The sequence below is a fragment of the Macaca nemestrina genome, chromosome 9 (genome assembly GCF_043159975.1).
Source record: "Macaca nemestrina isolate mMacNem1 chromosome 9, mMacNem.hap1, whole genome shotgun sequence".
Taxonomy (NCBI): domain Eukaryota; kingdom Metazoa; phylum Chordata; class Mammalia; order Primates; family Cercopithecidae; genus Macaca; species Macaca nemestrina.
In genome coordinates, this window is record NC_092133.1 from 128,017,379 (window position 1) to 128,041,320 (window position 23,942).

General features: G+C 35.5%; 1 protein-coding gene and 1 long non-coding RNA gene across 12 annotated transcripts in view; one reads left to right on the forward strand and one right to left on the reverse strand.

Moving 5' to 3' along the window:
• Positions 1–23,942, reverse strand: part of LOC112427779 (uncharacterized) — a 194,587-nt gene that overhangs the window by 162,941 nt on the left and 7,704 nt on the right. For 4 of the 7 annotated variants that reach the window (XR_011608238.1, XR_011608237.1, XR_003019512.2 and 1 more), the window contains exons 1-3: positions 22,594–22,844; positions 7,129–7,245; positions 4,336–5,911 (exon numbers count right to left, since the gene is read on the reverse strand). This is a non-coding gene — a long non-coding RNA (uncharacterized lncRNA). Of the gene's footprint in view, positions 1–4,335; positions 5,912–7,128; positions 7,246–14,674; positions 15,021–22,593; positions 22,845–23,942 lie in introns of those variants that run through there. The other 3 variants (XR_011608239.1, XR_011608241.1, XR_011608240.1) reach the window with 3 other exon arrangements.
• MINDY3 (MINDY lysine 48 deubiquitinase 3) overlaps positions 1–23,942 on the forward strand; it is an 81,206-nt gene that overhangs the window by 22,775 nt on the left and 34,489 nt on the right. For 4 of the 5 annotated variants that reach the window (XR_003019509.2, XM_011752070.3, XM_024794866.2 and 1 more), the window contains 4 exons: positions 2,575–2,648; positions 3,489–3,568; positions 15,470–15,540; positions 20,212–20,292. Coding sequence is in view for 4 of the 5 variants with exons in the window: in XM_011752070.3 (XP_011750372.1) it covers positions 2,575–2,648; positions 3,489–3,568; positions 15,470–15,540; positions 20,212–20,292 (306 nt within the window). In the remaining variant the exon portion in view is untranslated. The remainder of the gene's footprint in view (positions 1–2,574; positions 2,649–3,488; positions 3,569–15,469; positions 15,541–20,211; positions 20,293–23,942) is intronic. The other variant, XM_011752071.3, reaches the window with a different exon arrangement.

Here is a 23,942-nt window from a genome sequence, read left to right on the forward strand (position 1 = left end):
TGATTAATGTTATTTAGTGCTGTTTTTCCTGCCGTGATGAGTAATTTTATTCCTGATGCTGTTTTTAAATTCTTAGAATAAAAATCTTTTACGCTGAAAATTAGTTAATTTCTGTTTCCTCAGCACTCACTCGTTACTTAAGCAGTTTCATGCTTGCTTTCACCTCTGCTCTTTTGAACTACAGAGATGATCAATAATGTTCTAATTGTGAAATGCTGTCAGTTCTTCCAAATTGTGTTTCCTTTGATCCTTCTGTGTAGCACTTGACCCCTTAACCCCTTCTGGAAGCTGTTTTTGACCTTCATTCCCTTTCTTGATTTCTTTTTTTTTTTTTTTTTTTTTTTTTTGATAAATCACTGTTTGAGTTTTCTTTCTATAACGTCTCACGATTCTTACTTTGTTTTGTTTTCTTTGATAGCTTCCTTTCCTTCTTTACCTGTTACCTCCTGCTCTTTTCTCTCCTCCTCTAAATTTTTATATTCCAGAAATTTTCTTCCCTGGATCCAGTATACCTTTTATGGATATATCATTTACTCAGGTTACCTTTATAAATAGCTATATAATAGTTCCAATATGTCCCTTTCTAGTCCTACTCTTTTTCCCCAAATACCAGTCTCATAGCTCTAGTAACATGTTAGTCTCAGTTGACTATCCTATTATATCTATCATGTCTGAAATCAGACTTCTTTTATTTGACAAATGTTTTTTGAGCATTGACTCTATGCTAAGGACTATGTTTGTATTAATAATATGGGATACATTTTTAGTGATATGTATTTAGTGTTGTAAAAAAAATGACACATTAATAATTCCATTATGGCAGTGTGTTTTGGCGTTTGGTGTTCTGTCTGAACCTATTAGATGGAATCAAGGGCACACTGTTTCTAGTAGGGACCATCTGACAGAGATAGGACCTTGATGCATGAGGGCAAGTTTTCTGTATGGAAAAGCTGGAGGAAATTTTTTCCAGCAGTGGGCACTGCAAGTATAAAAGTGTAAGGGATTGAGGGTATAATGCAGGTTTAGGGAGCTCTAAGTAGTTGAGCCTTAACTGCAGCATAAGACACCAGAGGCAATTGTGGAAGATGAGACTGGGCACGTATGTAAGAAAAGACTTAGAGTATGAAGGCCTTTCTACATACCCTGTGCAAAGAGTAGGTTTCATCTGCTCAGAATTGGAACACAGTAAAAAGTTTGAACAAGGGAGTGACAAGATCTTTTTGTTGATAAAACATGTATTAAATTGGGATAGGGAGTTGTGATGGATAAGAGTTGGTGTTTGTAGTACAAGACTAGAGTCAGGAAAACTAGAAAAGTGGGTATTGAAATAAGAGAAGCCTAAACTAGGACAGGTCATGGAGTGGAAAAGAAAGGGAGCATATTTAGAAATGTAAATAAATACTTATTTGGATTATTAAGTATAAATAAGAGAACCAAAAGTGCTTAGTTGTGTAGATGTTGGGAGTAGCAGTGATAGTGGTATCTAAGATGACTGGTTTCTTATAAGTTCTTCTTGACTGTTCAGTATTCTCTAACTTTATAATGCTCAAAACGTTTGATATCTCCTGTTTCTTCTTCTTTACAGACAATAAATTATCATGCAAGTTGTCCTTCCTTGACCTGGTCTTTAAAATGATATCCGCTTCCTCATTAGTGATTGTGTCACTTGTTGATAGTATTCATCTTGACATTATCATAGCCTGATTTGTTTTGTTTACGAGGATGGCACATGCAAGAGCTCATGCTTCTTTGTTTCCCCCTGCGAGATTTAGTCATTCATTAAAAATCTTGGTTGTTAATTAATCATCTATTTAATTCTTAGAAATGATAGAACCAACGGCTAAAGTTAAGTGAATAGAACAATGAATGGCAGTTTATCTTTGTCCTTTTTGGAATTGATGAGGTTACAATTAGTAGGTCTTCTGGTACTTACCCAGTATCTAGAACTTTTGGGAGCTGAGTGCCCTTCTGGAGGTTTAGAAAATATCAGGAAATTGGTTTTTAAGAAAAGAAGGCACTTCCTGGCCTTCTAATTTGCATTTTGTAAGTATACATTTGAATGACCAATATTTGTGAAGTAATACTTAAAATCAGAAGTAAACCTTCCATTTTATGTACCAGTTAAATAATTAAAATGCAAGTTATTTAATGTTATATCTCTATCAGTATTCATTGTGGATGTATTTACTGCAATAAGTTTTTACATGATCTAAAAAAAATCAGTTTCCTTAACAGGTTAATATTCATTTAACTTTTAAATAATTCATTTATTAAATAATTTCTCCTTTCTCCGATTAAAAGTTAATTCTCTCTCCTTGCCCCTTTAACCAACAGTACATATTTCATCCATGAGTGTTCTTTATATAGAGCCCATGAAAGAAAAGAAAAGATATTTGAGGAACTACTTTTTACAGTTATCTCAAATGTCCCCCCACTTCAAATCTGAGTTACTCATGGTAGAAAAGTTACTTAAATAATTGTATTAGTTTATAGTGTAAACTAGTCAGTTTTTAAACTATCATAATTTTCATTTTCGTTTTTTGAAATAAGTCAATGAGTTCTTTGTTTCTTTAGGGCATTGAAAACATAAAAAATGAAATTGAAGATGCAAGTGAACCCTTGATAGATCCTGTATATGGACATGGCAGGTAATTAACTAAAATCTCTTGTCTCCTCATGTGAACTCTAGTTTTTAGAAACCTGACTTACGATAAAACATGACTGAGTCAGGTAATTTTGCTTGTCAGTGGTGTTAACAGTATAACATCTATGGATTTGAGCACTTCTTTGTTTTATGCATTGTTTGCTTGATTATGAAATGTTAATTTCATTTTATGTATGCGTTGTATTTATTGTGGCAAATATTTTGTTTTAAGATAACAGTGGGGAGGTATTTTAACAAATCCATTTATGATTTTTTTAATGATAAAATTTATTCATTTTGACTTAGAAATAATTATATCTTTGTAAATGCTTCTCTGCTTGGGAGAAAAAAATTCCCAGTTTTCCTCTCGGACCACCCTCCTTCTCAAGCTTTTTATGGCTATTTTTACCAAAAATCAATGAAACAGTGATAGTTAACCTACTCTAATACATGAGTCCTTTTTAGACCTTTCTGCCTCAAAGATGAAAATTCATGTATCTTTCATCAAAGACAAAATATTAATAATTATATATTCATTTTTAAAGATTGTAAATATTAAGTAAATTATTAGTCTATCATTTTTTATCCATTTAAATATATGTTAGGTAAAGTTGTTAAATGTATGTGAATATGTAGAACACTAAATACCACTGTGCTGATATACTTAGTGATACATTTAGCAAGGCCGAATATATAAAATGGAACATGTAAGGTTTTCCCTAACTTTGTAAATTCTTACATAATTTAATGTGAAAAGTCATTACTTTATACCTTGCTATAGGAATTGTTTGATTTGGCAACTAGTTATATTCATATTTAATTGCTTTTTAATATTTATTAATAGCCAAAGTTTAATTAATCTCCTGCTGACGGGACATGCTGTTTCTAATGTATGGGATGGTGACAGAGAGTGCTCAGGAATGAGTAAGTATATTCTTTGTTATGTTGCTCTCTTTGATGAATAATATTTCAGTGGAATACAGCTGATTTTTATTCATCTATTTAATGGCTCTACATTGCCTAGAAGTTAAGTGCTTTCTAATTAGAAGAATCCTTTACAGTTTTCAAGGCACCATAATGTTAAGACCATTAATCTTGAAGCCAGGCGATCTTGGGTTCAAATCCCAAATGTATGACTTTAGTCAAGTTACTTCTCAAGCCTTTCATTTTCTCTGGTATAAAACTGGGATTTATGACTCTTAATATATATAAACACAGTGCATATTTATTCAGAGATAGTACTGCATTCTTTGCTTAAAATTGAGCATTACAAAGCCTCGTGATGTGAAATATTTACTTTGGGTTTTTGCCTATGTTACTTTTAATGTGCATACTTTAAAACACAGAGCAAATTTAATACTGTCTGAGACTTTTAAACTACCAACTCTTCCACTACCACTTCCATTTCTGGTCTCAATTATTTCTTTCCTGTGGCTTCACGTGTTGCCAGGCACATTGAAATGGATCCCATTTTGGCCAATCCATTCCATTAAGGAGAGCTGATACATAACTGAATAAAATTGCCTTCAGTTTATTACTGGGTCAGTCTGAATTCATTTATTTATTCATTTAACTTAAATTGAGTAACCACAGTGTACCTCCATGAATTATGTAGTATAGGACACGAAGCTCTAGAGTTCTCAGAGCTCACAGGCAAACAGAGCAAATATAATTGAGAAAATAATAGTTACCACTTTTTGCTCCCATTGAAGTGATTCATGATCTTCCATTTGAATTTTTCTCTAATTCCGAAATGTGTAGTTAATTAACAGAAACATGAAAGGGTATAATATTAAGGAAAAATCATTAAAATTAAAACTTCAGAATTAAAAAGCACCACAGTAAAACCCATTTTACTATTTAAGAAATTTAAGAACTAAGGTCACTTCTTATTTAATTCATGTGCAAAATTATTTACTTAGTGGTGAGGTTAGAATGAGAACCAAGTTTTGCTGATTTCTAATAAAGGTCAGAGTTTAAACAGTGAAATTCGTGAACAAAAACTACAAATTATCTTGCTCAGCTCTCTGTAATTGAGCTTATCCTGTTCTTCAGCCCTTATTCTGATTCATAGCTGAAAGCATTTAATCCTGTCAGTGAAAAAAAGTCTCATCTCAGTCTCTCTTGGGTAATATACAGGTTTTCTAGGTCTCTCTGTTTCACTCTCACCTGTGATGGCTTCTGCACACTCCCCTCTTTCTTCTTCTTCCAGTTGTTTCTGGACCCTCAGGTATCTTATCTCATATGATTAGGGAAGCAATAGGTGTTCGCTGAACTTGGGTCGAGGTGCCTCATCCCACTTGACCCTCTGTCCTTGCTGCTTCTTACTGTGTGCTCTGGCCTGACCCTTCCCACACTGTCTTTAGCGCATCACTCTCTCTCACACTTGGTACCCATCAGTGTGGTTCATCTTTCCACACATTCTCCGGATTCTCGATAGCTTATCCTAGTCCCCAAACCCGAATACTCCTCTGCCTCCCTCGGCTTTTCCTCACCCAGCCTCTCATAGACTAAGATGAGGTACCTTTCATTGGCAGGATTAACAGTCAGAATGAGGTTTCAAGAATAGGAGGCTCCATGGTCAGGTGCAGTGGCTCACACCTGTAATCCCAGCACTTTGGGAGGCCGAGGCGGATGGATCACCTGAGGTGAGGAGTTCGAGACTAGCCTGGCCAACACAGTGAAACCCCTTCTCTACTAAAAATATAAAAATTAGCCAGACGTGGTGACGCACGCCTGTAGTCCTAGCTACTCAGGAAGCTGAGGCAGGAGAATTGCTTGAACCTGGGAGGCGGAGGTTGCAGTGATCTGAGATCGTGCCACTGCATTCCAGCCTGGGCGACAGAGCGAGACTCCATCTCAAAAAAGAAAGAAGGAATAGGAGGCTCCTTAGGCAGCTCTTGCCGTGAAATCGTTACTTCCTTTACAGAATGTATTAGTCAATTATCAGTTTCACTTCTTGAGATGTACACATACATCGTTTTTGTTTCTTGAAATAATGCTTTTCAAGACTGTCATCTTGCTGTGGACCCTTTTTCTGTGTAGTTTAAAAGCCAAACTAAGCAATAACTTTGAAATAGCTAACTTGGAAAAGAAAATCGGGTATATTTCCTGCATTTTGGAATGTTTACTTGAAGCGAACTGTTTTCAATCATTAAACTTAAAAATGAGAAAAATACCCCACTTATCTTTCACTGAACTTGTTGGTTTTTCCGAGATAACACATAGGACACATTTTCTCTCCCGCTGCCAGGCTGGTGATTACTGCTAGAAAAGAAGCCTTATTATAAGTTTTATTGGTTGGGCGTACTGTAAATTAATCCTACTTAACTCATTTGAACTCTCACTGCTGACTGCACATTGTAACCCTTTTTTCTACTCCTTATAACTCATTTATCTACAGCTGCTTAAGGCAGTGGATTCAAACCCCTTCTCCTCTTTATCTGTCTCTAACTTTACCTCTGCCCACACACTCTCAGCCGACTTTAGAATCTCAAGTTGTCTTTTTTCACCATATTCTTTTTTCCTGTTTTAGAAGAACTATATATCTTTCCAGAGTTACTGTTGATTCCATTTATAGTCTCTTCTATTAAATGTGACTCTCTTCCCTGGTCTACACAAAATTTAGGTGGCTTCTGCTGCTTAAAACAAAAACCGTGATGTGTAACGACCAGACAACAAAGCCTCTTTCTCTCCATCCTTTTACCAGCAGAATTTCCTTGCCTGCATTACTAAAATATTTACTCTTTATGATCTGAAATCTGTGTCATTTGCTCTTCTAAAGCAAAGACCTCACTACCTGCTAAAATCATAGCGTTTTCTTACCCCTCATTCTCCTTGAAAGTGGCACACTGCATGACTCATTTACTAACTCTGTACCACGGACAGGAATCTTTGGATTAAAATCTCAGTCTCAGCTTCTTCTTTATAAATGGGGCAGATACCTACCTCTCAGGTATACTGTGGAATTTAAATAAGATAAACTCCCATGCTATCTCACGTATGTATTATAGCACTCAAGACTAACATGTAGTGTAAGAGGTAGTATATCATAATGATTAAGTATGTTAGCTGTTTGGAATTAGACTACTGTGGTTGAAATCTCAGTTGTGCCATTTATTAAACTGTGGAATTAAACAAGATACTTCACTCAGTGCCTCTTTCTCATCCTCCAATGGGAATGATTATCACAGGATAGTTAGAATGAGGTGAGAAAATGGCAAAAAGGATATTCATCAAGTCCTTAAACACTGTTCAATACATGTTTGCCACTGCTGCATAATAAGCACTCTTAACAAATGGTTCTCAAACTTGTCTGCACATCACAATTACCTAGGAGAAATTTAAAATCATCAATAGTTGTAACTGCCCTTTGTAGAAAATTGAAACACTCGAGGGCAAAGGTTGTTACGCAGTTTGCCATAATGTTTCTGATGTTAATTTATTCAACAAGCTTTATTTGAAAACCTGCTAGTTATTTGTACCTTACTGTCAGGTATCTAATGACTTGCTGAGTCCTCGAGATTCTCCATTCTTGAATTTTCTCTCACAGAGGCCAAGTGTACTGCAGGACGCTGCGCCATGGTGGAACAAGTAGAGACCTTGGGAGTGGTGATGGCACCAGTTAGTTTATGCCTCTGCTGTTTGACTGTGGGCAAACTACTAAGTTATCTGAGCCTCGGTTTTCTTACCTGTGCATTGAGGTTAAAAATAGACATATTCACATACGCTGCCTAGCACAAGCACAGAAATGCTAGCTGCTCTCTTTTTTTCTTCCTTTGCCAAGTCTGTTGTCTCATTACTCTCACCTGTCTAGACTATCATGCTATAGCTTTCTATCTGTCATTCCACTCCAGTATATTCTACAAACTGACAGGTTAATGATTTTGTTTTACATGTCCTCTTAGGTTATTTCTCTGCTCAGTGCCTTCCTTGACTCTCTTGCTAATGCTTACCAACTACAGTTTCAGCTTCTTAGCGTTCAAGAGCGTCTGTGTTCCTACTCAACCCTATGTTTATAATCTTTTACTAGTCTCCTTCACAAATCCAGTGCCTTAATCCACTGGTTCTCAAACTTGGCTGCACATCACAATTAACTAGGAGAAATTTAAAATCACATGCCTAGGCCCTACCACCTAGAGATTGTAATGGAATTGTTCTCAGCTGGAATCTGGGCATTTATATATTTTTAAGCAAGTGATACTGTGTAGTCAGGATTAAGAACCACTGCTCTTTTCAGACAGCTAATAGTACTTTCCCCCAAATGTCCTCCTGCTCATTCCATCTGGCTCCATTAAAATGTTAACTCCTGCTTAATGTCTCTCCACCTACCCCTACAGCAGGAAAAGTTTTCTCCTCCCTCTGATCATATATGGTGCTTTACCTCAGTCTGCTTCATTCTATTATATCTCGCATCATAGTTATTTGTGTACATGTTCTTGTTTCTATAAACGAGGTGCGTAGGCTTTTGAGGGAAACTAAGTTTTTTCTATGGGCCAGTGTAGGCATTTTAGAAATAGGATCTTAATCTTTATAACAACCCTTCAAGGAAAGTATTACTCCGTATGTTATAAAGAAGGAAACTGAAGTCTAGAGAGGTAAAGCAACTTGCCTAAGAATTTTCAACTAGTAACAATTTAATTATAATTTTTCTTTCTATATTACCTCCTACTATGTTGTCAGAGCAGGAAATAAGTCCAGTAAATGCTGAATGAATGTATGTGTGATGTCAGTAAATGTATTTTTTTCCTAGTCTGTCTTTTGCCTTGTTTCCTTATGGTAAACATTTAGATTGTTTCCATTTTTGGCTCTAAGAAACTGCCGTAGTAAACATATTTTGTATATAAGTATTTCCGTATATATTTAAGTATATATACCTACAGGTTAGATTTCTGAAAGTAGGAAGTATATTGAAATTGTAGGCATCTGTTAATTTTTTTTTTTTTTTTTTACTTACAGCTTTGTTGAGATATTCACATATGCTTGTCACCCATTTAAAATGTACAATTCAGTGTTTTAAATATTTTCTCAGAGTTGTTTAGCCATCATCACAATCAATTTCAAAACATTTCTATCATCCCAAAAAGAAACCCTGTTCCCATTAGCAGTAACTCCTTATACTTCCTTCCACGCCAGCCCTGGCAACTGCTCATCTACTTTCTGCTCTATAGATTTGCCTGTTCAGGCTGTTTCATAGAAATGGAATCATACACTATCTGGTCTTTGGTGACTGATTGATTTCACTTAGTATAATATTTTCATGTTGACCATGGTTTAGCATGTACCAGTACTTCACTCCTCTTTATTGATGAATAACATACCATTGCACAAATGTACCACATTTATTCATTCACCAACTAATGGACATGTGGAGTGTTTCCACTCGGCCATTATGAGTAATGCTGTGAGGAACATTCATATACAGGTTTTTATGAGATCTATATTTTAGGGTTTCTTTGCCATAGACCAAGGAGTTGCAATCCTGGGTCATACAGTAACTCATAAGGTTTAACTTCTTGAGGAACAGCTGTTAAATTTTGATAGATAATGCCAGATGTCCTTCTAAAATTTGCTTTATCAACTGGTAAAAGTATAAACTTATTCTTTCAAGTGTGTAGGAGAGTTCGTATTTTTCTGCATCCTCCCTGACACTTAGAATTGTCCATCTTTAACATTTTGTCAGTTTGTTGACAAATGATAGACTGTTTTAATTGACATTTCTCTGGTGCTCATTGAGCCTGAGCTTGATCATCTCTGCATGTGTTTGTCAGTTTTTAGTCGTCATCTTCTGTGAATTTCCTCTTCTCATCTTTTTGGCATTTGGGGAGAAGGAGCTATTTTCTTTTGTTCGGTTTCTAGGAGGTATTTATAAATTCTCTTAGTTCTTTCTCTATTTGACCTTTGCTGCAAGTATTGTCACCCAGCCTTCTCTCTCGTTAACTTTGTTAATGATATATTTTCTTATACCCAAGGCTTTTATTTATTTATTTATTTATTTATTTATTTATTTATTGAGACAGAATCTCACTCTGTCACCCAGGCTGGAGTGCAGTGGTGCCATCCCAGCTCACTGCAACCTCTGCCTCCTGGGTTCAAGCACTTCTGCCTCAGCCTCCCGAGTAGCTGAGATTATAGGTATACGCCAACATGCCCAGCTAATTTGGTATTTTTAGTAGAGACGAGATTTGACCGTGTTAGCCACGCTGGTCTCGAACTCCCAACCTCAGGTGATCCGCCCGCCTCGACCTTCCCAAGTGCTGATATTACAGGCATGAGCTACTGTGTCTGACTGGCTTTCATATTTATGAGGTTAAATCATTTGGTCTTTTTTTTTGGGCTTCTGTTTGGGCTTTTTTTTTTTTTTTTTTTCCTCCCGTTGTATCAGTTTGATGTGTCTCCCACCCCCAGATTTTTTATTTTCATTTTTTAGAGACGGGGTCTCACTCTGTCACCCAGGCCATAGTGCAGTGGTGCAGTCATAGCTCACTGCAGCCTTGAACTGGGCTCCAGTGATCCTCTTGCCTCAGTCTCCCGAGTAGCTCAGACTACAGACGTGCACCATCATGCCTGGCTCCACCCCAAGATTAAACTAATATTCTCTAGTATTTTCCAAGAATACTTTTGTGGGCTTTTTGTTTTTTAATGTTTGGCTCTTTAGTCTATCTGGATTATGTTTTTATGAATGGTATGAGTTGGGGATCTGCCTTTTGACTTTTTCTCAAAGAATTACCTAATGTCCTAATTCCAGTCAGTTCTCCACAGATAGGAAATACATTTTTTGTTAGACACGTTTTTCCATATTTACGTGTTTTTATTTCTTCTGTTCCACTGATCTATTTACTAGTGACTTCTTATGCAAAACTTCACAATTACATAGTTTTATAATATACTTTGATATTCATTAGCGTGTTTCCTGACATCATACTTTTACAAAATTGTCATAGTCATTTCTACATTATCTATTCCAATTGAACTTTTCTCTCAGCTTTTCAAATTCCAGTTTTAAGACATCTTTGAAGATTTGGATTGATTATATTGTATTTATAGGTTATTTTGAGGAAATGATATCTTCACAATATTATCTTCCCAACTATATTGTTTTGTACATTCTTTAGTAAAAATTACTTAGTGTTTTATATAGATTATATGGTCCTGAATCCATATACTTCATTCTGCCCCAGCTTTTGAAACGGTCTTTTGTTTCTCCAATAGAACAGAAATAAGGCACAATAGAAGTAATCAAACTAAATGTATTCTTGCCCATTCTTTCACAGTGGCTAGTGTGATATTTTTCAAACTCAGTGAGATCATGTTTCTCTCCCTTAAAACCGTTCGATGGCTGGCTTCCCTATGCACTTAAAATAAAATCCAAACTCCTCCTAAGGCTCTCAAATCCTTTTGTGGTCTGTTTCCTCTCTACCTGCCATCCATCTTCATTTTGTACCATTACATGTATGTTGAGCTAAAGTTTTCTTTGATTTTGATTTTCTGGAGATTAATTTTTTCATGGTCTCTTTTTTATCTTAAAGGAATTCTTCAGTATTTGTATATTATTTTTGTCCATAGTATTTTTGTATGCTTATTTGATGGTTATTTTTATTTATTATTTTCTTTATGGGATAGGGAAAGAGTCAACTCTTGTAATTCAGAAACCCAGAAGTTTCATAGTTTTTTGTGGGTTTTTTTGTTTTGTTTTGTTTTTATAAAAAGAAATCAGCATTAACAGCCAGTCCAATGCATAGCTAATTGAAAGATGATGGAATCATACATAGAATAATGCATATGTTACTTAGCTCAGTTTAGCCATTCTACAATGTATACATAGTTCAGAACATGTTGTACACCATAGATATATACAACTTTAATTTGTCAATTAAAAAATAAACAGAAATGGATATTATAGTTAGGCCAAAAAATATCATCTTTCTTTGGTGCTTCTCTGGTTATATTCCACTTAGTATGTGGAACTCCTAAAAATGGAGTCAGAAACTGAATGAGTCTTCATGGTTTGTTTCATTCTCTTTTATAAGATAATCAGGAGGGGCATATTGGCTTGTGCCTTTAATTTCAGCAGTTTGGGAGGCCAAAGCAGGAGGATCACTTGAGGCCAGGAGTTTGAAACCAACCTGGGCAAGATGGCAAGACCCCGTCTCTGATAATAAAAGATAGTAAATTAATTCTGGCAAAGAAGACAAGAATATAATCACAAAGTAATTGGAATTTTTTGCAACTGTGGAGTACATGCTTGGGACCAGAAGCATTTCAGATTTCTGGGTTTTTTTTCAGATTTGGAAATATTTGCATTTTTCCTTACCGGTTTAGCAGCCCTAATCTGAAAATCCGAAATCCACAATGCTGTAATGAGCATTTCCTTCGAGAGTCATGTTGGCTCTCAGAATGCTTCAGATCTGGGAGCATTTTGGATTTCAGACTTTCAGATTAGGGATACTTGAAAATAGACACTTTCAAGGCTTATTGAGAAAGTCTCATACAAATAAATTCTGTAAATTGTAACGTGAGAATATTATATCCTCACTGTATTACAACTTGGCATAAAAGTAAATTTTCCTAGTGTGATGATGCTCTTGAAACTATCATAAGAAGGTAAAAATGTTAAGTACATATTCTGTTTAAGAAAATAGGCATAATACATTTTTAAAATGTTACCATCCAAACTAGGTGTCTAGGCATGTGTTTACTGATCAAATCTGAATAGTTCATTACCCAAGAATTATGAACAACTAGTTTGCTGTATTTAGTAACATGATAATATTATTAGACATTTGTTTAAAAACCCAGGGAAACAGATGATGTAGTATCTAATTGTAACACTAGGTGGTGGTAACTGATTTTAGAAATTAAACTGTGAAACTGTTTCCCAATGTGTGTATTCTTTTTACATGAAAACATTTAAACTTGCTTACATTTCAGAAGGAAAGGGAGAGAAAAGTTTGTGCAAAGATATGAAGTATCCATTTATACCTATTTGGGCTGTTCTCTCCCTTGTTTTGCTTTAACCTGAAGATTCTAAGACCTTTTAATCTCATGCCCTTTATGTTCTTATGAAGGATCCCAAAGCAAATAATCAATGTTTTTCATGTTAGACGTTGAGAAAATTTTAAATATGTATTCACTTTAAGTATATGAAAAAATGTTCAACATCACTGATCATGAGAGAACTACAAATCAAAACCACAGTGAGATGTCATCTTACCCCAGTCAGAATGGCTATTAAAAAACAGCAAAAGAAGTGTGGCGAAGATAGAGAAAAGAGAACTCCTATATGCTGTTGGTAGGAATGTAAACTTGTACAGCCACTATGGAAAACAGTATGGAGATTTCTCAAAAAAACTAGGATTACCATTTGATCCAGCAATCCCACTACTCAGTGTCTACCCGAAGACAAAGAAATCAGTTTATCAAAGGAATGCCTGCACTTGCATGCTAATTGCAGCACCATTCGCAATAGCAAAGATAGGGAATCAACCTAAGTGTCCATCAACATGTCAGTGGATAAACTGGAATCTATAAACAATGGAACTGTATTTGGCCATAACAAAGAATGAAATCCTATTATTTGCAGTATACATGGATGGCACTGGAGATTATAATCTTAAGTGAAATAAGCCAGAAACAATGAGACAGAATCACATGCTCTTACTTATATGTGGGATCTAAAAAAATTTGATCACATGGCAGTAGAGAGTGGAATGGTAGATAACAGAGACTGGGAACGGTAAGTGGCGGGTGGTGGGGGAAGCATGAGGGGAGTGGGTTAGAGTACAAACATACATACAGTAAGATGGAATAAATGCAATATTTGATAGCAGAGTAGGATCACTATGCTTAACAAAACCATTGTTCTTGAGTGATGGAAATTCTTCATACCCTGGCTTGATCATTATGTAGTATATGTGTTTAAAAAAATTTCACATTTACCTCCTAAATTTGTAGAAATGAAACATAATTTAAAAAAATATACCCTTATTAATATTAACATAAGTAACATTTTAATAAACCATTAACAAAAATTAAGGAGAGTGACATTGTTTTAAATTTTTGCAAATCCCTTTAATGCTTGGCTTACTAGTAGACAGCCGGATCTTCATATATGCTTATAAATGTAGTCTGATACAACATAACAGATCATTCAACCTCTGTAAAACTCTGTAAAAAGGTAATTAACATCATATTATGAAAATCATGTTGATCTCACATAGTCTCTAAAAGGGTCCTGTGATCCCTAAGGAATCCTAAACCACAATTAAAGAAGCATTGCTCTCCCCGATCTGTGCTTGTAAGAAGCTAGTGACAAAGTACAAACTGTATGTATATGCACCTTCTATTAATTTTGGATTTACCAATCCAGAAAGTTAAACTGTCAGCTCTTGCCTTACACCATCTAGATGTTGTAGTTAAGGCTACATAGTAAAATGTTGGCCACAAAAATGACAGAGTTAATATTCTTATTACATTAATTGATAAGAAAATATATCCTAATGGAAAAATGGACAAAACATGACCAGATGGTAAAAAGGATGCAAAATTATATATATATTATGTTCACAGTGAACATAATTTTTAACCAGAAAGAAATGCTTTTTAGATATATTATGGACCCGAATATATTATTATATTAATGTATGTTAGCTGAAGGATATCGTTTATGAAAAGACTTCATTATCATCACATTTTTGTTCTCTGTGGTGTGTCTATTCTGACTTACCCACATCCATAACTTTAACTCTCATCTCTATGCTGACCATTCCCAAATCTTTATATCCAACCCTGACCTTTCTCCCCTGTATTCATGAGCCTTACTTCCAGCTGTTTATCCCTCTCTAGCTAGAGCACGTAAAGGTACCTCAGTCCCAGCTTGTCTAAAGCCAAACTCATGTTACCTCTTGACACAAGTCCAGAACCTACTTCTTAATTCTCTGTTAATCACTATTTATCATGTTCCCCAAGCCAGAAACATTTAAGGAAACTTGGCCAAATTCTTCATTCCTTAAATGCATTGATTTTTCATACCTGTTTGCTGTTTCTTCTGCTTTGAATTTTCTTCTCATCTTCTTTTTGGCCTGGAAAACTATAATATGCTTCAAGATTCAACTCCCTGTTAGCACTTTTATAAGCCTTCCCTAACACTGTAAGCAGATACTCTCATACCACTCTGTGTGTGTACAGAGAGACCACATGTTTTTTTCATCTGTCATCTTTGGTAAAGTCGGAGCCTTTCTATGGTAGAGATCATTTTCTATTCATCTTTATTTCCCCAGTCTTAAGCACACGGCCTGTGTTTATTTACAGGAAAGAGGGATGGCATTAAATGCCCATGTTTTAAGTATTAGGCAAGTACAGTCACTGCTACCCAATGATAAATTTTACCAGTGATTAGCATATCCATTTTTGTTTTTCAAAATGAAAGTCAATTCAAGTTAGCCCTTTTACATAGGTATTAAGTCTCTTTTTCTTCTTGTATTTTTGTCAACAATCGCATGGATTTCAGGGAGTAAATTCTTTCATTTAAAAAGTTAACACTGAATATCAAGTTTTATAAATACATTTAATATACATCTGAAGTATCACATTTACCCACCACAAAGCTGATCTAATGGTATTTTATAATGAGCAATACTGTAATGATTAGTTGACATTACCTTCTAATAAATACATGCTAAGTTTTAAAGTATAGTTTTGGGTAAAAGTTAAATTTTTGGTGTAGTATAAATATATATACATATAAGTACGTTTCAAATTTATACACACTACTACAATGCTAAGTTTTTGTTTTTTTTTGTTTTTTTGTTTTTTTGTTTTTTGCAGAACTTCTTGGTATACATGAACAAGCAGCTGTAGGATTTTTAACACTAATGGAAGCTTTAAGATACTGTAAGGTAAATTGATTTTTAAGGTACTTTGAATGTTTTTTTTGTTCAGATGTCCACTATTGTGGATACTGTTTTGTTCCTCTGACAGCACATTTGAGCACAGCAATATTGTTCAGTACCGCTCTCTTCTTCCTTCCTATCCCCTAAGTGTGGTTAAGCTGGCTGATTATGCTGAGTTTCCTATGCCAGGTCTATTGTTATTTTTTGTGGGAGGAGGGGCAGAACCCAGTACAAAATAATTCAAAAAAACTACAGACGTCTATTATTGAATATGAATTTATTTTTGGCAAAATGAGGATGAAGAAAGCACTGTTTCTTTATTACCTAATGAAGAATATGCTTCACCAAAACAACTGGTAATACTTTATTAGGCAAAGAGAAAGAATTGCCAGATGCCTGAAATTCTGACTTTATTCCGTCTGAAAAATGATTTCACACTAAAAAAAAATTCAAGCATTTTACAGCGTTAAACTCTTTGACACATGTACTAGGGCTAGGAACTGCCATGGAACTCTCATTTATTGCTGTTTATTTCATTCTCCTCCTACACAATCTGAAATCACCTGAAATGGGTATTGTAAATAATTTTAAATGGGATGTAAATCATTACTGACTTGAACTTCATAAGATGTCACAATTTGGGAGAAAGACGTAGGTCTAGTTTTTTTTCATTAAAAAAAAATTTTTAAATAGAAACAGGGTCTTGCTATGTTGCCTAGCCTGGTCTCAAACTCTTGACCTCAAGTTATCCTCCTATCTTGGCCTCAAGTTATCCTCCTATCTTGGCCTCCCTCCCTAAGTGCTGGGATTACGGCATGAGCCTAAGGCAGCGGCCTTCCTTTTCTATTTTAGAACAGGGTTCCATAGCAGTGGTTCGGATGGTGATGATTATATGTGATAACAATAACCATGGTTTATTCTCTTTCTTTTTTTGTCAGACAGCTTTCCTTTTTCATGGTAACACTTGAACACTGGGTGATATGCATATGATAATCAAATCGGATTTGTCCTGCCCTTACTCTTTTAGTAGTGATCATATTGTTAAACAGTATTTGCAGTGACTTTAACTGTATAAGCTAAAGCTATTCTGAAACAGCCTGGCAACTAGAGAATCAAAGTGCATCCCCTTCCCCCTAACACATATACAGAGACATTCATAGATCCTAAAGAAAGTTAAGCATGGAGGCGGGGGTTGGGGCAGGTGAGATGTGCTTGCATGCCTGCGTCTTGTATGATGCTAGGGGGTGGAGATTTTATATTTGGAAATATTTCCTGTGTATCCCTTAAGACCTTGATGGTCTTTGCAGTTGCATTGCTTTCTCTACTGCTGTGCTCCAACCACACTGGTGTCCTCTCACTTTCCCAGATATGCCCAGCCCTCTCCAGTTCTTGCTGTCCTTTCTGCCTGGAGTCATCCAGCTCTTAAGATGGATGGCTCATTGCCCCCTTCAGGCTGGACTTCAGATCGTACCTCAGAGACTTTTTTCTTGACCACTCCCTCAGTTACTCCTTTCCACAATATTTAATAGGAATGATTAATGACCCTTTTTGTTTACTTAACTTTTTAAATCTTGAGTTTGCTTTTCTATTGTCTTCCCTAATGGAATATAGACTCTTTGGAAACAGGGACATTGCTAGGTACATATTAGGTGCTAGGTGCTCAGAAATATTTGTTGAATGAATAAATGGACATATTCACCAGAATTGTAAGGTTTTCTAAATGTGAGCTTTACTTTGCTTTAATTTTTAGGTAGAACAGAAGGACATTCTCCTCAAGATCTTAGTGGGAAGTCAATTGCTGCTGTATATTCTTCTGTTTATATATTGCTGTAGTGTTTTAGCAGTTAACTATGGTTTTAAATAAGATATAAGGACTCTGTTAATGGTGCAGCAAAACTCTGTTTCTTCCAACTGCAAATGAGAGAGGGCAGCCAGGCAGGGCCACATGCAGGATTGCATCTGGGGACTGGGGTACAGCAAGCTGGAGCCATAGGAACAGCTTATGTACCTCAAGTAGGATGGGGTCAGCTAGATTGCCTGGACTCCCCTGTGGATTGGCTAATTTGAATACTTCTGGGGGGCTCTTGGGTTATCCCTAATAGTCTGGTACTTGACTCCAGGGTGATTAGGGTGATCCCTGGAGTGTGGGAGACCTATAATGGTAGTGGCTGGAGTAAGAACTTAATTAGCTATCTTTTTCAAGGAAATGACTGGCCTCTAGTCAGGGCCTCAAAAGTGAGTCAAGACAGCATTTTTTGAAAATCTGTATTACACTACAGTGTTCATCTCTAACTTCTCAAATTCTATGTATATTTTACATTTACTTTTTATCAGATGCTTAGAGGAATGGCATTAAGGAAGTCATTGTGCTTTTGTTAATTTTGTAAGTCTGAACATTTCCCCATGCTTTGATAAGTGTAGCAGATTTCCCTTTAAAGGCAAATTTAACATTTTGCAATATCATTTTGACCATACAAGCATTAATACAATTAAGGTGATGAAATGATCTCTTTCTCCCTCCCGCAGTCTTTCTCCTTCTCAACACACACGTGCAAACCCAACGAAGAATAAGGTGGCTATGGCTACTTTTGACTCTACTTTAAAAAAAAATAGATTTATAACTCACATACCAGAAAATTCACCATTTTAAAGCATACAATTCAGGACTTTTTAATAGATTCATGATGCTGTGCAATCATTACCCCAATCTGATTCCAAAATGTTTTCCTTACCCACAAAAAGAACCTTAAACCCATTATCAGTCACATGCTCCTCCCACTCAGCCCCTGGAAGCCACTACTCTGCTTTCTGCCTCTGTGGATTTACCTCTTTTGTACATTTCGTACCAATGGAATCATATAGTATGTAGCCTTTAGTTTCTGGCTCCTTTCACTTAGCTTAGTGTTTTCATTGTTCATCTGTGTTTTTACATGTGTTAGTATTTCATTCCTTTTTATGACCAAATAATATTCTTTTGCATGTTAAACCAGTTTTATCTGTTCATCAGTTGGGTTGTTTCTACTTTAGCTATTATGACTAGGGCTGCTGTAAACATTGATGTACGAATTTTTTGTGAACATGTTTTTATTTTTCTTTGGCATATACCCAGAAGTAAAATTACTGGTCAAACAGTAATTCTATTTTTAACTTTCTGAGGAAGTGTCAAACTGTTGTTCAAAGTGATTACACTTATTTATGCATTCAATATATTTTTACTGTTATAAAACATTCCATGAGTTTAGCATTCATTTATTCTTTTATCTTTTTTTACTTCTACCTGAATTCAAATGCACACTTTTTCTAAAAGAAAGGTTAATATCTAATCTGTTCACCACACGAGGCACCATGTGATGTGATGGAAATCTATCAGAGTAGAAGTCAGAAAACCTAAGTTCTAATTCTAGCTCTGTACTATTTAGTTGCTTGAGATGAGACCAGGCACAGATCCTGTGTATTTCTCTGGTTCCATATATATGAATTCAAGGACTTGCACAGCTCACCTCTAAAATCGTTGTCCACTCTGGAACTGTGATCATGCCTTTCCCTCTTTCTTTGTTCCTTTTCTTTTATTCTTCTCTGCTGTTCCCAAACCATCCTTCCTACTTTACTGGCTCAACATTGCCACATTAGCACATCTAACTCATCCCTCCCATCATAAGACAAAGATACTAGTTTCTCTGTCCATGGATACAAAAGAATACCTATTTTCCACTTCCCTCCTAGTGATAAGAATAAATTCCACAGGGCCAGGGTGGTGGTTGAAGCAGGGGCTGCTGGCTGATTAGGAAAGAGTTTTTGGCCTGACTGCCGCAAACAGCCACTTGGAATTCCCCAATTATAGGCAGTCTGTAAGAAAAAGGAAAATGCAGCAAATTGTATTGGTAAGATTCGTCATTTTTAACTTAAAGTTTCTGTCTTCATATGAGAGTGGGATTGAATGACATGAGCGTGTTGGGTTTCATAAGTCTATTCTATTTGTTCAGTATTATGCTTTTTTTCCCTCAATCACACACACACAATTGTGTTCTCAAGTTTTTGGTATAGTAATGTTCACAGATTATATAACCTTGAGAGCAGGGTACAAATAGGGCTTTTTATACATTTTAAAGAGACTGTTCTTATTGTGAAACTTTGAACTTTGAACTTACCTTTTATTATGAAGAGTCAAATAACAGGACACTTACATACTTAAATGGTTTAAACTGTAATTTTTCTTGATTCTTTGGGAACAAAGATGTTCTTTCCCTTTGATTATTCATAAATCTACTCATTTGATAAACTATAATTATTTTCCTTATAAAGTTATTATCAACAAGTTTATAGTTTTAGGGTTTGAGATTTCATGCTGAAATTCTAAGAAGTGGTCATTTTATCTAGGAACTTGAGCAAAACCTGAGAATGACTCTTAGAGCTAAATAGTTATCTCCAGCTGTGTTAAATCTATATTGTTGTTGTTTTAATGTCAAAGTACAATATAAGCTCAGTACCGACAGTCTTTTACGCTCATTTTTACATTCAGCATTTGATCTCTGTGGGTGAGATGCTCGGGCACAATACATTATTTCAGTTAAATATAAATTGGACACTTTATGCTTCAGATATTTATGGGCAAATATTTAAGAGGCAGTATAAATTTTTAATTTGTTTATTTGTTTTATTTTGCTACATTTGTTCTAGGTTGGTTCTTACTTGAAATCTCCAAAATTCCCTATTTGGATTGTTGGCAGTGAGACTCACCTCACCGTATTTTTTGCCAAGGTATGCTTATAGCAGGATTTTTTTTTTTAAGTTATGACATCAGGCAAACAAGTATTATAAGTTCATATTTGGTTTGGATCTTTGTGCAAACTTCAGTCTATTCCCACAACAAATGAATTGTTCAAAAATCTCAAAAACTAATACCGAAGAACATACTGTTTTCCTGCTCTAAATCTGGAGTCTTTTAATCAAAATCTGTCATGATTTAGTTATAATTTCTTTTTCTTTCTTTAGAGCTTTAGCTTTTGAATTTTTTCGGAAATCACTGTTATGGAGAAAGCAACTGAATTTTGAAGTTTTAGATTGCTTTTTTTGTAAGTAGGATACAAGATTAACTTAGATGATACATGATGTAAAATGTTTTAATTACAGCATCTCCTTTGAAAAAAATTTTTAAATCTATTAGTACTTCAATGGTATTGAAGTCAAATGCTCTTTTAAGATTGATTACTTCCCACAATTTTAATTTATACCTGATTACAATATTGAAATAGCTGAAATATATCTGAATATTTCTTTTCGTTTTGTTTTTTTTTTGTTTTTTTTTTTGTTTGTTTTTTTTGAGATGGAGTCTCACTCCGTTGCCCAGGCTAGGGTGCAATGGCACAATCTCGACTCACTGCAACCTGCGCCTCCTGGGTTCAAGCGATTCTCCTACTTCAGCCTCCCAAGTAACTGGGACTACAGGTGCGTGCCACCACACCCAGCTAATTGTATTTTTAGTAGAGACAGTTTTGCGTCTTGGCCAGGCTGGTCTCAAACTCCTGACCTCAAGTGATCTGCCCACCTCAGCCTCCCAAAGTGTTGGGATTACAGGCGTGAGCCACTGTGCCCCGCCATATCTGAATATTTCTATTTCAAAATTCTTATAACGAAACTATTTTTAAATCTCAACTATAATCTGTATGTCATGTTTTTCCACAATTGAGTGGTTAAGAGCTTTGTCCTCAGACAACTTTGGTTTTAATCCCAGCCTTGCCACTTCCTAACAATTCTCAGCCCCCTTTCTGTGTCTTTAAAATAGGGATTCATAATAGTACCTAGCTTTTAGAATTGCTGTCAGGCTTAAATACAAAGTAATTAGCAGTGCCTAGTACAAATTATATACTCAGTAAATCTTAGCTGTGGTCGTTGTCATCATCATCATCATCATCATTTTTAGTATTCAAGAAACATGTATTAAACATCTCTGGGATCATAGGTAACTTGATAGGTGGCTGAATGTTCGTAGGAAGATACAGAATTGTATTTTTGAGGTTTCTTCATTGTGCTTTCCTGATTTCTCCTTGAGCTTTTTGAGCATACATTTGTCAATCTAAGTTTATTATTTGTTTCTGTAGAAAGTACAAATGGTATAAATTGTACCCTAGTCTGAATTGACAATGCTAATTTTCGTGAATGTAATTATGTATTACTGTATTTAATTTTATTGCGTTGGCAAAAGTCCAGATAGGAGTTATAGAGCAAGATACATAATTACCTTTTCTTAAGCACAGAAAGCTTTAAAATTAAACGCTGAAAGTACAGAGTTACTGATACATTGCATTTAGTCTGAAAGCTTTTGCTATTTATTTCCCTCCTGAAGTAGGAAGTTAAAAAGCACAATGTGAACTACAAAAACTGACAATTACTAATTCCTGAGTGGGGATTTCGTTTTATACATTTCCATAAAAGAAAATTAATTCTGACTTAACACACAAAAATGTATTTTCAAACCAATTTTTAATCATGTTTATCTGCAACCTTATTCTCTAAGGAAAACTAATTATATGAAACTAAAATATATGAAATATAAAAGATGACAATATTTTAAATCTTAAGTTTTATAACTGATATTTAAGAAATGATTTGGTTGTCAGAACAGTAGGAGAGATTTCACAGAAGGTGAATACAAGGAACAGTGTCAAATGAGCGGTGAGTCTGAGGACGTTATCTGAAAAAGTTAGTGATGTTGAGGGAGTTCCTAAGAGTGGAATAGGCCCTTCTTTTTATGACATACAGTCTTCCTACCTGTCCTGATACTTTTGTGGTTCCCATACCACTTGCCCATTGTGCTGTTGCATGTGTCACACAGCACACAGTTTCTAATTCCCATACTGTTTTCTGCATGTTCCATGGCAGCCAGTTAACTTTGTCTAGGGCAGGGGCTGTCTCTCGCCCACCTTTTTATTCATAGTTCCCCATCAGGTGCAGTAACATGTTGAATTAGAGACGTGCAGTTAAGAGAAAAACACAAACTCCTGCCATGTGGGTGTAGGAACTCTTGAATTTTATACTAATTGTTACTGTTTTGAGACTTACCTGTGTAGTCTCAGGATCTGGTATATAGTCTAGCACATTAGGGGTGGGAGGAATTACTAGTTGAATGAATAAAACTTTTGGACAGATTTCCCACATTTGGGTTCCAGTGACATTTATATTCCCCTAAGAATATTTTACACGACTCATTGTGATGCTTCATTGTGTAGTATCTATATACATTCTTAGAATATCGAATTTGGATTGTTTGAAATGTTACCTTTAAAATGAGTTACCAGTGAAGAATTGTTTTTTTCCCCTTGAAATAAAAGTAAAACAAAGCTGGAAGATCACCTTAATGGCAAATGAGAACAATAATACTTGATCACATTTATTGAGTCCTGTTTTGGATTTGTTAAATATAAACTGATGTTCTTATAGTCTTCACCACATAAAAAATACTGGAAATTTTGCTCTTCTGAAAATTATAACAAGAACCATTATTCGGCCCTTCCTTCTTTAATATTTCTGCATTTGAGCAAGCAGTTTTGGCTGTGGATTTTTCTTTTTTCTTTTTTTGTTTTTGTTTTTGTTTTTGTTTTTTTGAGTTTGGTGAGTTTGCTTTATTATACATTCAGTGGCCTGAAACAAACAACATTGTTTTAATATTTCCCCAGCAGTTCCTTGTAAGTATTATGTCTTTTTTTTATAAAACTGATATGTTTGTTGGTGTATTTCATGTGCTGACTTTTGTTCTGGTTACAGTTAAGTAAAAAAGTCTATTTTAAGTTCATAATTTTCAAGGCAATCCATAATTTGGCATTGTGAAATGCCTGTGAAGAACAGTGGAATTCTTCATGTGCCTTACGCGGTGAAGGTGGTAATAGTTGCAAGTGTCTTCATTCATTCATATACTCAATTATCAGCTTTTTACTGGACTCTGGTATGTGCCTGGCATTACGCCAGGTGTTGTGAATACAGTGGTGAGCAAAAGTAGATATGGGCCTGTTTTTAATGGAGGCGGACATTCTCCTTGAGTTACTCAAGGATCTTCAAATAATCACATAAATTTACAAGTGTGATGAGTGCTGACAAAGCACAGGTCCGTAATGCTGTAAGAATTTATTGTAGTTTTGGAAAACTGGGATGGTTCCTTGAAAAATTGATGCCTCAAATGAGAACCTGAGGTATCAGATTAAAGCAGAAGAAGAGAGGGGAAAGAGCATTCTCTACATCACAGATAGAGCAAATTCATGCCTAAACAAGGAAGGACAGACAGAGAGATGAACTGGGGTGAGAACAAACTGAAAGACAAGGGCTGGAGGGAGCACTGAGAATTAGGGAGACAAGGTGGAAGATGAGGCTGGAAGAACAGCAAGCCATGTTACTTTTTAATACTAAGAGTTACGACA